Consider the following 12,297-nt stretch of genomic DNA (forward strand, 5'->3'; position numbering starts at 1 on the left):
CTTCACAAGGGAAGAAAGCTGCTATATTACTAAAAATATGTCTGTCATTGGACATAGATATTTTGCTGAAATCAACATGTCTTAGGATCAAACTCACTTAAAGATCAAACATCTCAATACCAAAAGGATTGGTTTTCCATTGTCTTCTGCAGACCCATTTCTTTTAAATCTGTGACTGGGCTGCATCAAAACTCAGTTTTCCTCTTTCAACTTTTCATATCCACCAATCTCCTTATTTATTTTTTTTGGTTTTTGGGTCACACCCGGCAGCGCCCAGGGGTTACTCCTGGCTTCATGCTCAGAAATCGCTCCTGGCAGGCTCGGGGGACCATATGGGACGCTGGGATTCGAACCAATGACCTTCTGCATGAAAGGCAAACGCCTTACCCTCCATGCTATCTCTCCAGCCCCCAATCTCCTTATTTATTTATTTTTCTTTTAATTTTTTCATCAATCTTTAACTATTTTGTTTACACTTTCTTCAGCCAGTGTCATATACCAAATTTGCCTCATTTGTCCCTTCATTCAATTGCCTTTTTATTTATTGCTTCTACTCTTAGTCCCTCAAAAAGTTGGTGTTAAGTGACAAGAAATTATTATTTAAAAAATTTTCAAAGTCTCAATTATCTGTATTGAGATAATACAATTCATAGGGTGACTGCCTTAGATGCAGCCAACCTAGTTTCAATCCCTGGAAACCCATATTTCCCTGAGCCCTGCCAGGAGTGATCCCATAGCAGAGAACCAGCACTGGCAGGTATGGCCTACAATACACATACACACACACACAACCTTCAGGCTATCCTGTTGTAAAGACACAACTAATCTCTAGAGAGTTGATAGTTTTGTTCTTGCCTCTCGCTACAATTACAATCATCTATCCCAGTGTTCTTCTTTCACTGTCAATACATAAAATTATTTGTAGCTGCCTATGAACAAGACCTCCTAACTTTGAACATTTTATGTCACTCATGCTCTGCTTGGCATGCATTCTAATTCCTGGGCAGCCTCTTTTGATGCCCAGAATTAATTATTTAATGTCATTTTTTTCTTTCCACAATTCTTAAAAAGTCAGTGAAAAGGCAGCTTATTTGAAATGGTTTGGTTGATAAGAAAAAAACCTAAGGTAAAATATGAGCACTCACATTCCAGAATATACAAATGCAATTCCAGTTTACATGTGGCATGAAAGCTCATTATGAGTAAACAAGAATGGGTGAAAAATTGTAATTTATTGAAACTCAACTCAAAAAATATAAGATGCTGTAGTGTACAATATATTACACAAAGCACCCTCAGGTGCACATTCAAGTCAAGTATGAACTCCATATCCCTTTCCCTAGCCCTCCCACCCTGGGATCTTAGCATTTTTTTTTTCCATATACAATCATGCACTTAATTTGAAAAAGGAAGCCCCAGTATATTTTGATGTATTAATTAGCACCAAACAAGAATACAGTTCATTTGCTTTTTAATAAACAAAAACCCAATCAATAAACCAGCTGGAGAGCTAATGAACTCAGCCAATACTGCTGACGTAGATATTATACATTCATGTAAATACACAGCCTACTCTACCCTAAACGTTGGTGTGGCCGGTTTTCAGCCTTTGTTCGAATTGGCAATTGTCCCATGTTGCTGTGCTGGAGCCAGTCTGTCTCTAAAAAATTGCAATTTAGGAACTTCCTACACAAAGCTCATCTGTCTTTTTCGTTGGAAACAAGTCTAAAATGGGTGTGGAAAACTTAGATCTTTCCAGGACAACCACTGGCCGAAGATAATGAAGCTGTTTTAAGGCAAGCTCTCCACAGTCTGTTAATGCTTTGTCCAAAACCACCCTTAGGTTTTCCAAGGAAGGAACTGCTGTTGTCTCAGCTACTATTAAAGGTGGGATTGCAGTCAGGTTCTCATGAATTGCAGAGTCACTGGAAGAATGAGGTATGTCAACTTCAGGGTCGCTTTCATTTACTATATGATTTGCCAGAATACTCCCTGTTAAGTCATTACTGGGTTGTGAAGAATGACTTAATGTTAAGTGCTCTGAAGGCTCCCATTCATCAAAATCGTCTTCCTTCTCTTCACTTTCCTGAATAAATTTAAGAAATGAAGATTCAAATCCCATAGGTTTGTAAGTCTTCAAGTCAAATGATCTGGGCTGTGGATGCTTCCGAAAATTCTCTTTAGGGACATGGTTTGAATCTTTTACAGTATTTTCTTGCCCTGAACCTTGCTGCCCAGTTTCTGACTCTTTGATTCTTGGTAAAGGCAGCTGAAAACTCGTAAAGTAAGTCCCATTTTCAGTCCCATCAGGATTAGGTACTGAGTTCTCTATTTTACATGGAGGAGACTGAACTATGTTACATTGTTCTAACGTGGTTTCTGAATTATGATTACATTTCAAAGTTCCTCTGTAGAGTAGAGTATCAGCATCAAATAATGAGCTGCTTTCTGTACATCTTTTCTGATCGTCGCTTTCACTTGGATGAAGGGAATCCGTGTTCTGAACTGGTCTGCTACCATCACTGAGAGAATGGCTGTGCTTAGTGTCCTCTGATTCACAGCTTTCATTTTCTTTCTTTATACAAGGCTCTGCTTCAGAGGGGGACTCCTCCTTGATTTTGGTACCATACTTCACACAAACAACAAGATTTTCCATCTGCTGCTCCAGATATGCACTGCTCATCTGATGGGTACGCTTGTAATGCCTCACGATGCTGCTCTCCAACTTCACAACAGATAAGCATCCTTGAACCATACAGGGATATTGTGTGTGCTCAGAATGCTCCACACACATATCAAGGGCTTCAGCTCTTGTTTTGAAAGTAATTGGAGCTTTCTTGTCTTTACCTAAGCCACATTTTTTGGCCTTAGCATTAAATGACCTCCTAGTAGTCTGGTGTTCATGGCCCTGAGTATCAGCTGCTGGACACACCTTTTCACTCCTTAGCAGCCTTTCGTTTGCTACTTTCTGGCTACTAAACAGATCATCATAGTAGTCCTTATGCCGGTAATATACATGTTGAGAATAATTACTGCGGTGGGTGAAAATCTGGCCACAACCATTAAGATCGCAGTGAATTTCATAATCTGAGTGGATTTCTCCTTCAATATGATGCTGTTCCACCAGGTGATGCTTCAATTTGCTGAATGTATAAAAAACAGCAGGGCACTGAGGCTGGGTACAGGAAAATTTTGGCGCAGACACGGCTTCGGAAAGCACTTTAGGCTCTTCAATATGGTCTAAGTTATGAGAGTCACTACAGTGCTTAGCAAGAGCTTTGGAACATAGGAAGCGCTTGTTACATTCTTTATATTTGCAAGCAAAAATCTTTTTGCATTTGACAAGTTCTCTTTTGGTTCTCGCTTTGTCTTTCTCTAGACATAATTGTTCTTTGTTGTATTGGTGTACAGTTCTGTAATGGCGAATCAAACCTTTTAGATTAGTGAATGAGGAATTGCAAGTCTTATGGATACAATGGAATGGTTTGTGGTATTTATTCAAAATATAGCATAGATTTCCTTTAGCAACAGTTCTCCTACTACCTCTCCCCTCTTTTTCTTCTTCTCCTTCTCTATGGCTACCTAGTGGTGATGAAATATCAGATGTTTTACTTTCGTTTTCTTCACAAGATGACTCCAAATCTGTTTCTGAACTGCATTCATCTTTCTTGGAATGACAGTGGGGCTTCTGGGTGTTACTGCTGGGATCACCTCCCAGTTCTGCAGGAAAATCATCTTGCAACCTGTCCTCTGAGCATGGGCCTTCATGATCACATTTTTCACTATCTAACAGTTTGTTAGTCACTCTGTCACTGCCAATTTGATGTTTATTTTTATAATGAATTCTAAGGTGTGTTTTTCTGGTAAATGACCTTTGGCAAATATGACACTGGAATGGGGAATAGCGGTGCTGAAACATGGTTAACTGAAGGACTTTTTCTTTTGAGTAATTATGTTTTCTAACATAATGCATTAAGAGTGCTTCTCTAGTCACAAATTCGTATTTGCATCCTTGAAGCTCACAGAAAAAAGGCTTAGCTGCCAACTGTGCAAGGTACTGGCTCGGCATATTTTCATCTTGATTCTGAAAATTAAGATCTGAGATAGGTGAAGCGGTCTGAAGAGACTTAGCACCACTGGACTGGTACCTCGGCAATGACCCTGAGAAAGATCCATGGGTTATTGAATTTTTCAAGCTTAAATGTTTCAAGCGTAGCAGAAGTTCCAACATGGTATCCTCTGTACAAGACCTTTTAGAAGCACAAATGGAGGCTTCCGAGGAATAGCCTTGATGTTCTCGTTTACATTTAGTTTGGGTACTGTGATCCAAACCTTCATCTGGGGAGTCACTATTTGTATCTGAGCTGGGTTTAGGCTCTGCATCAAAATTTTCAATTGCCTGAATATGTCCATTACCCAAACAGGGAAAAGGCTCTTCTGTCTTTACCTTTTTGGGTTTTAAGTGGTATGGATGAACCTTCCGTAAATGCTTCTGCATACCTTTTGCATTTTTGTATGTGGACCCACAGCCATCAAACCCACAGGTAAACTTAGTCCCATCAAAACACACTGCCACACTGGAACATTTTTCTTTGATATTGGAGGGCACAAAGACTTTCTCATGAGATAGTAACATGTCTTGCATGGTTTCTGAGTGATCTAGACTGTCTATTAACTCTTCATTCATGGAAGGTGAAGAGCTATGACTTAACTGATCACTAGAATTACTGTCACTGTTTTCTTTCAGATTTTCTGCAGTTTCTATTTGAGAACTAGCTGATCCTGCACAGAAAAGATCCTCAGGTAAATGTGATCCATCAGTCTGATCAAGTATTTGGGACTGATCAATACATCCTTGCTTTTCACCTACCAGAGCCTCTTCAAGTTTTACTTTCTTCACATCTCCATTTGAATTTTCAACATTATGCATTGAGAGGTGATTCTGGTATTCAATTTTTGAATAATAGAACTTTTTACAGCCAACAAAGTTGCAAGTGTAGGATGCATCTCTAAAGTGTTGTGCTTCATGGTGGTAAAGCTGTCCCAAGTCACTGAAAACAATATTGCATCCATTTAGTTCACATTTATAGCGCAGATCATCATGTTTCTGTTTATGGTGAAGTAATTCATTCACTGATCCGAACCTAGCATAGCAATCAATAGACACACACATATAAGGTTGAGGGCCACAATGAATTTGTTCATGTTCCCGCAGGTGAAAAGCAGACATAAAATGTCGTCGACAATAAGTACACTTCTCTCTTCTATTTTTCATATCCAAGTAGTGCTTGGCATTTTCATCATTATTTTGGTGTTCAGCTTTAAGATGCACACTTAAGTATTTAAATTGTTTAAATACACGGGAACAGTCTGTGCCCGGACATGGGTACAAATCTCTGTCTTGAAGATGGCAATCTTCTAATTTACTGAATGTGACATAATCGTGAGACTCTCCTTTGGTTTGTTCATCTAATAACTGATTTTGGTCCAGAGCAGAGGGGCTCCTGGGATACAGTCCCTTTTGAGAACTTTTTAACAACAACCTCTTTCTAGAGTGGTTCCTTCTTGGTGGCATTTTAACATGTTCCATCACATGAGGAACAAATATTTCTTTCCTCTTGAATTTTTTAATACAAACTGGACAGGTATAAATACCATCTTCCATATGCATCTTCGAATGATGAAGAATCCTGGCCTCTATACATTCCCGTTTACATAACAAACAGAAAAATTTATACTGAAGCCACCTCTGGTATCTTTCAGAAGATCCAATGGGTTTTTTGTCCCTTTTCTCCTTATGCTGGTCGTTCAAATCTCTTCTTCTATATTGCTTATCTTCCTTACCTTCTTCATAGTCACTGAGAAATGACTCTAAAACATCTGTATCATTAATGGATATTTCATAGCCACTTAGATCATCATCAGAATCTGAGGCTTCTTGTCCTAGGAGTTGGTGGCAATGTCGTTTCAAAGTTTTCCAGTCCCAAAATTCAGGATCAAATGGCCAGTGGGCTTTTAAAGCTAGTAAGAGCTCGCATCGGAGAGAATTTGGAACAGGTGCATTTTCTTCGTCAAATTTTTGATCTGGTTGTGAATAGAGTTCTTCCAACATATTAAATACATCCAAACTGGGCTCAATTAAGAATTCCGTAAGCTGGCAGGCACGTCTAACTTCTAAATCTTCTGGTAGGAGACAAGCAATTGTTTTACAAACTGATGCTTTCATTTCTTCATCCTCACTTGATCTGAGTTGGAGAGCTCTGACACATAGTAAAATGGACACCCCAAGACCAGCATCTTGTGCCTATTCAAAAGGAAAGAAAGAGTCTTTTTACTATAGATATATTACATAAGTTTCACTGTTATACATTTTACATATCTCCAGATAAATATATATGCCTCAAAACTTTCAAAGTTAACTTTTTTCTTAACTATTTCTTCATGCAAGTTTTTAGGTATTTAACTCAACATGCAAAGACTTGGACTAGATTATGAAAAACACAAACAGGGGTTGGAGGAATAGTTCAACTGTGAGTGTGAGTACTTTGTATGCAAAAGATAGTGAAGTTTGATGACTGACACTACATGGTCCCCTGAGCATCCCTGGGAACCCCAAACAGAGTTGGGAGTAACCTGAGTACTGTACAAGATTGATCCCAGGGGCTGGAGAGATAGCACGGAGGCAGGGTGTTTGTCTTTCATGCAGAAGGACGGTGGTTCGAATCCCGGCATCCCACAAGGTCCCCCAGCCTGCCAGGAGTGATTTCTGAGCGTAGAGCCAGGAGTAACCCCTGAGCGCTGCTGGGTATGACCCCTCCAAAAAAAAAAAAAAAAAAGATTGATCCCAAAATAAAAAAATCCTACAGTCTCTGAAACATGAACAATAACAATTTATATATTGATAGAATATTCAACCTTTCAAGACATTAAGTTCTTTTAGTTTGTTTTTGGGCCACACCCAGTGGAATTCAGGAATTACTCTTGGCTCTATGCTCAGAAATCACTCTTGGCAGGCTCAGGGACCATATGGGATGCCAGGAATCAAACCCAGGTCCACCCTGGGTTGGCCAATTGCAAGGCAAACGCCCTATTGCTGTTGCTATCACTTTGGTCCCAGACTATTTCAATCTTTTTTTTTCCTTTTGGTTTTTGGGCCACACTGGCAGTGCTCAGGGGTTCCAGTCCTGGCTCTGTGCTCAGAAATCACTCCTGGTAGGCTCGGGGGACCATATGAGATGCTGGGATTTGAACCACCGACCTTCTGCATGCAAGGCAAACACCTTACCTCCATGCTATCTCTTGGCCCCTTCTTCATTTTTTTTCTTTTATCTTTGTTTTTTGGAGACTATTTCAATCTTAAAGGATCCTGAATTTTTTTTTTTTTTTGGGTTTTTGAGCCACATCCGGTGACGCTCAGGGGTTACTCCTGGCTATACGCTCAGAAATTGCTCCTGGCTTGGGGGATCATATGGGATGCTTGGGAATCGAACCGCAGTCCTTCCAGGACTATCGCGGGCAAGGCAGATGCCTTACCCCTTGCGCCACTGCTCTGGCACCCTGAATTATTTAAAGTTATCCAGGGGCCAGAGAGATAGCACAGCAGTAGGGCATTTGCCTTGCATGCGGCTTGACCTATGACCAACAGTGGTTCAATTCCCAGCATCCCATATAGTCTCCTGAGCCTGCCATGGGTGATTTCTGAGCGTCGCTGGGTGTGACCCAAAAGCAAAGCAAAGCAAAACTAAACTAAAAGGTATCCCTTCCACCAAGATTTTTTCAAGTTTTAGGAACAAATTTTAACTTGAAGGATATTTAGATAAAGATATGGTCTATGTTACCGACAGGAAACCAAAGCTCCAAAAATAAAGATAAACCACTACAGTGCCCTCCCTAAGATAAAATGCTGCCTTCTGCAAGAGACCTAAAAGCCACACAACTTTCCAGTATCATTATTCCTTTCTACTACTTCAAGGGGTTATGTGACTGGTTGATCCATTTCCTTCTATAAAACAGAACACCCTTAAAAAAAAGTAACAAAAATAGGGCCTGGAGAGATAGCATAGCGGTGTTTGCCTTGCAAGCAGCCGATCCAGGACCAAAGGTGGTTGATTCGAATCCCAGTGTCCCATATGGTCCCCCGTGCCTGCCAGGAGCTATTTCTGAGCAGACAGCCAGGAGTAACCCCTGAGCACTGCCGGGTGTGACACAAAAAACCAAAAAAACAAAAACAAAAACAAAACAAAACAAAACAAAACAAAAACAAAAAAAATAGTAACAAAAATAAAAAACAGGCCACATTTTATCTGATGATATGATCACGTAAATCAACCTATTTAATAATAAATTTATAGATTCCTACAGCTATGTATGGCAGTGGAAGAAAGGTATGTCAAACAACTCAATGTTCTTGCTTTCTGAGATGGAGATACAGTGAAAAGGAAATAACTCTGTAACATGAGAAGAAAAAAATATATATAGTTATGGCATATAAAGAAATTCAAGGGGCCGGAGAAGTAGCATGGAGGTAAGGCATTTGCCTTTCATGCAGAAGGTCATCAGTTCAAATCCGGCTTCCCATATAGTCCCCCGTGCCTGCCAGGAGCAATTTCTGAGCATGGAGCCAGGAGTTTTCCCTGACCCAAAATACACACACACACACACACACACACACACACACACACACACACACACACACACACACAACACACACACACACACATACACACACACACACAGATACTTGAGGCCACTTAAGATATACAGACTAATCACCTTAATCTGTCAAACTATATTTATGAGAAAGGAAGCACTTTAGATCTTTATTATGGTAGATAACATCATTCATAGCAGATCTAGATCCTAATAAAAATAGATGAGATAATCTCTATCTCATAAAAAAAAGAAAATCTATGGGGAGAAGGCTGTTGGGCCACATTCAACAGTTCTCAGGGCCTACTCCTGGTTCTGCACACAGGAATCACTCTTGGAAGGTTAGAGGTGCCATATGGGAATGCTGGGGTGGTTACATACAAGGCAAATAAATGCTCTACCTACTGTACTATTGCTCCAGCCCCTATTTTTTTGAGGGGGGGTCCCCACACTCAGCAGTGTTCAGGGCTTACTCCTGGTTCTACACTCAAGGATTATTCCTTGTGGGCTTAGGGGAGCAGTGTGTATTAGGGACAGAAAGCATGTTGGCTGGAGCCAGAGAGATAGCACAGTGGTAGGGCATTTGCCTTGCACGCAGCTGGCCCAAAATGGATGGTGATTCAAATCCTGGCATCCCATATGGTCCCCCGAGCCTGTCAGGAGTGGTTTCTGAGTGCAGAGCCAGATGTAACCCCCTGAGTGCCGCCGGGTGTGACCCAACCCAACCCGAACCACCACCACAAAAAATAAAAGAAACCATGTCGGCTAAGTACAAGGCAAGTGGTTTGCCCACTATATCATTGCACTGGCTCCAGACGTAAATCTATTTAAAAGAGGCTTTCAATTCCCCTTATTTACCATGCCTTATCTTTTTACCCTTTAAGTCACAGACCAGAAAGGTTATAGTGGAACATAAATTTAGACCAGGGTTAAAAGAAACAGGTAGTAGTTGTACAGATCGACAGCAAATTCTTTAATGCGTGACAAATCCACTTTTTTTAGTCCTTCAACATTATGCATTTTCTACAGTTCCTAACAGCAGTTAAATTTTTTGTTGTTGGAGCCAGAATGATAGCGTAGAGGTAGGGCATTTGCCTTGCATGGAGAAAGACAGTGATTCAAATTCTATATGGTCCCCTGAACTGCCAGGAGCGATTTCTGAGCGTAGAGCCAGGAGTAACCCCTAGAGGCTGCCGGGTGTAACCCAAAATCCCCCCCAAAAATAAAATAAATAAAATTTGTTAATTTTATGGCCACATCTTGCAGTGTTCAGAGATTATTCCTGGTGGGGACTTGGAGAATTGTCCAAGTGTCCAAGGACTGAACCCTGAACTTGGGCCTGCTTCATACAAGGCAAGTACAACAACAGTTAGAATTTTAAGACTACCTCCAGTAACTCACTTTTGTTTAATCTCTTTGAGTATAAAAAGTGGAAACCTATAAACATACTGTTATTATCTCTATGATATACTGATGTCAACTCTATTATTATGCAAAAAGTACATTGTAGATGTTAGAGAGACAGTACAGGAGATAGAGTGCTCGCCTTGATTGCAGGAGATCTCCGGCACCACATATGGTCTCTTGAGAAAAGGCAGATATACCTGAGCACAGAGTTGGGTATAGCCCTGGAACACTGCCAAATATGGTATAAGCTGTATCCTTCCAATGCCTTTCCCCCCAAAATGGTATACTTTGCAGATGTGACTAAAACTGTAAAGTCAGTTGATCTGATGAAAATCCATATTTGGTGAATCTGACCTAATAATTACTCAAACATCTTAAATCTAAGTTCAAAAGTCAAATATGAGACCCCATTTTGGACTCAGTGAGTTTAGAAATGAAGCCTTGAAATATGAAAAGCTTCTAAGAGTAGAAAACAGACTTTGGAAGACAGCCAACAAGAATATAAGAACCTTAGTCCTACAACCAAAAACAACTGGGGTTGTGTCAACAATTAGTGGGAACAGAAATAGATTACCCATAATTCCTCTAGAGAGGAATTCAGGCTGACATCTAGATTTCAGCACTATGCTACTCTAGTCAGGGAGTTGTAATAAACTGTGCTGGATTTCTATTTTCCTTTTGGACTTTGGGTAATACCCAGCTGCACTCAGGGGCTACTCCTGGACTCTGCACTCAGAAATCATTCCTAGCAGTCTGGGGGGACCATACGGGATGCTGAGGATTGACCCAGTGATGGCCACATACAAGGCAAGCACCCTACCCACTGTGCCATCGCTCTGGCCCATGTGATGGATCTCTGCTAAAATTGTGAGCTAAAAAAAGGTTAGATTAAGCTTAGGACAAATAAAAGGCTTTATAAAGTGCCAGTTCTATAACTATATTTTCAAATAAGGCAAGTTAACTAATTATTGAACATGTTCTTTCTGTGAGAGGAGATAAAACTTGATTTAGGGCCGGTACGGTGGCGCAAGGGGCAAGGCGTCTGCCTTGACCGTGCTAGCCTAGGACAAACCACGGTTTGATTTCCCCAGAGTCCCATATTGTCCCCCAAGTCAGGAGTGGTTTCTGAATGCATAGCCAGGAGTAACTCCTGAGCATCACTGGGTGTAGCCCAAAAACCAAACCAAACCAAACAAACAAAAAAAAACTTAATTTACTATGATTAAAAATAATCATCAAGGGGCCGGGTAGGTGGCGCTGGAGGTAAGGTGTCTGCCTTGCAAGCGCTAGCCAAGGAAGGACCGCGGTTCGATCCCCCGGCGTCCCATATGGTCCCCCCAAGCCAGGGGCGATTTCTGAGCGCATAGCCAGGAGTAACCCCTGAGCGTCAAACGGGTGTGGCCCAAAAACCAAAAAAAAAAAAAAAAAAAAAAAAATCATCAATTAATTTAGCAGATAACTATTTTACCTATTCCTATTATCACTGGGAATGGCTATATTAACATTTTCAAATAAAGTATATAATTGGATCATTAAATTAAAAAATGAGACTACACATGGTCCCTTGAGCATAGCCAAGTGTGGCCACCCTCATTAAAAATCAAACTCCAGGGCCAAAGATAGCATGGAGGTAAGGAGATAACAAGAAGGTAAGGATGGGGTTCAAATCCCGGCATCCCATATGGTCCCCTGGGCTTGTCAGGAGCAATTTCTGAACGTAGAGCTAGGAATAACCCTGAGCGCTGCCGGGTGTGACCCAAAATCCAAAAAACACAAAACAAAATAAAACAAAACAAAAAAACCCCACCTTCTACCAACCCACTAAGAATAATTAAAAGCATTAAAGATTTAATGGTGCCTTTATTTTACTGTCAAATACCCATAAAAACAATCAGGAGGGGCTAGAGAGATAGTACAGCTGGTTGGGTGCCTGCCTGCCTTGCATATATGGCTGACCTGGGTTTAATCCACAGCATTTTATATGGTCCCTTGAGCACTGCCAGGAGTAACCCCTGATCATCACTGGGTTTGACCAAACAAACAAACAATGAAACAAAAATAACCAGGAACTGAAGAGATAATACACAAGGTTGATACGTGTACTGTGTGCATAGAGAAAGAAGTAAACCCTGAAAACTGCCCAGAGTAGCCCAAAAACTCCAAATCACACAAAACCAGAAACCATTATAGTTATGGAAATGGAGAGCTCAGTCATGAGTCAAAACTAAAAACAAAACGAAA

At 40.7% G+C, this 12,297-nt stretch overlaps 1 protein-coding gene across 1 annotated transcript in view; it reads right to left on the minus strand.

Annotated features, from left to right (window-relative positions):
• Nucleotides 1-1,213: 1,213 nt before the first annotated feature.
• The window catches only part of RLF (RLF zinc finger), an 84,264-nt gene continuing 73,180 nt past the window's right edge, over nucleotides 1,214-12,297 (minus strand). Inside the window, exon 8 of the mRNA XM_049774611.1 lies at nucleotides 1,214-6,304. Coding sequence (XP_049630568.1) covers nucleotides 1,676-6,304 — 4,629 coding nt within the window. The 3' untranslated portion in view covers nucleotides 1,214-1,675. The remainder of the gene's footprint in view (nucleotides 6,305-12,297) is intronic.

This window comes from Suncus etruscus, chromosome 6 (genome assembly GCF_024139225.1).
Source record: "Suncus etruscus isolate mSunEtr1 chromosome 6, mSunEtr1.pri.cur, whole genome shotgun sequence".
In the NCBI taxonomy this organism is placed as follows: Eukaryota; Metazoa; Chordata; class Mammalia; order Eulipotyphla; family Soricidae; genus Suncus; species Suncus etruscus.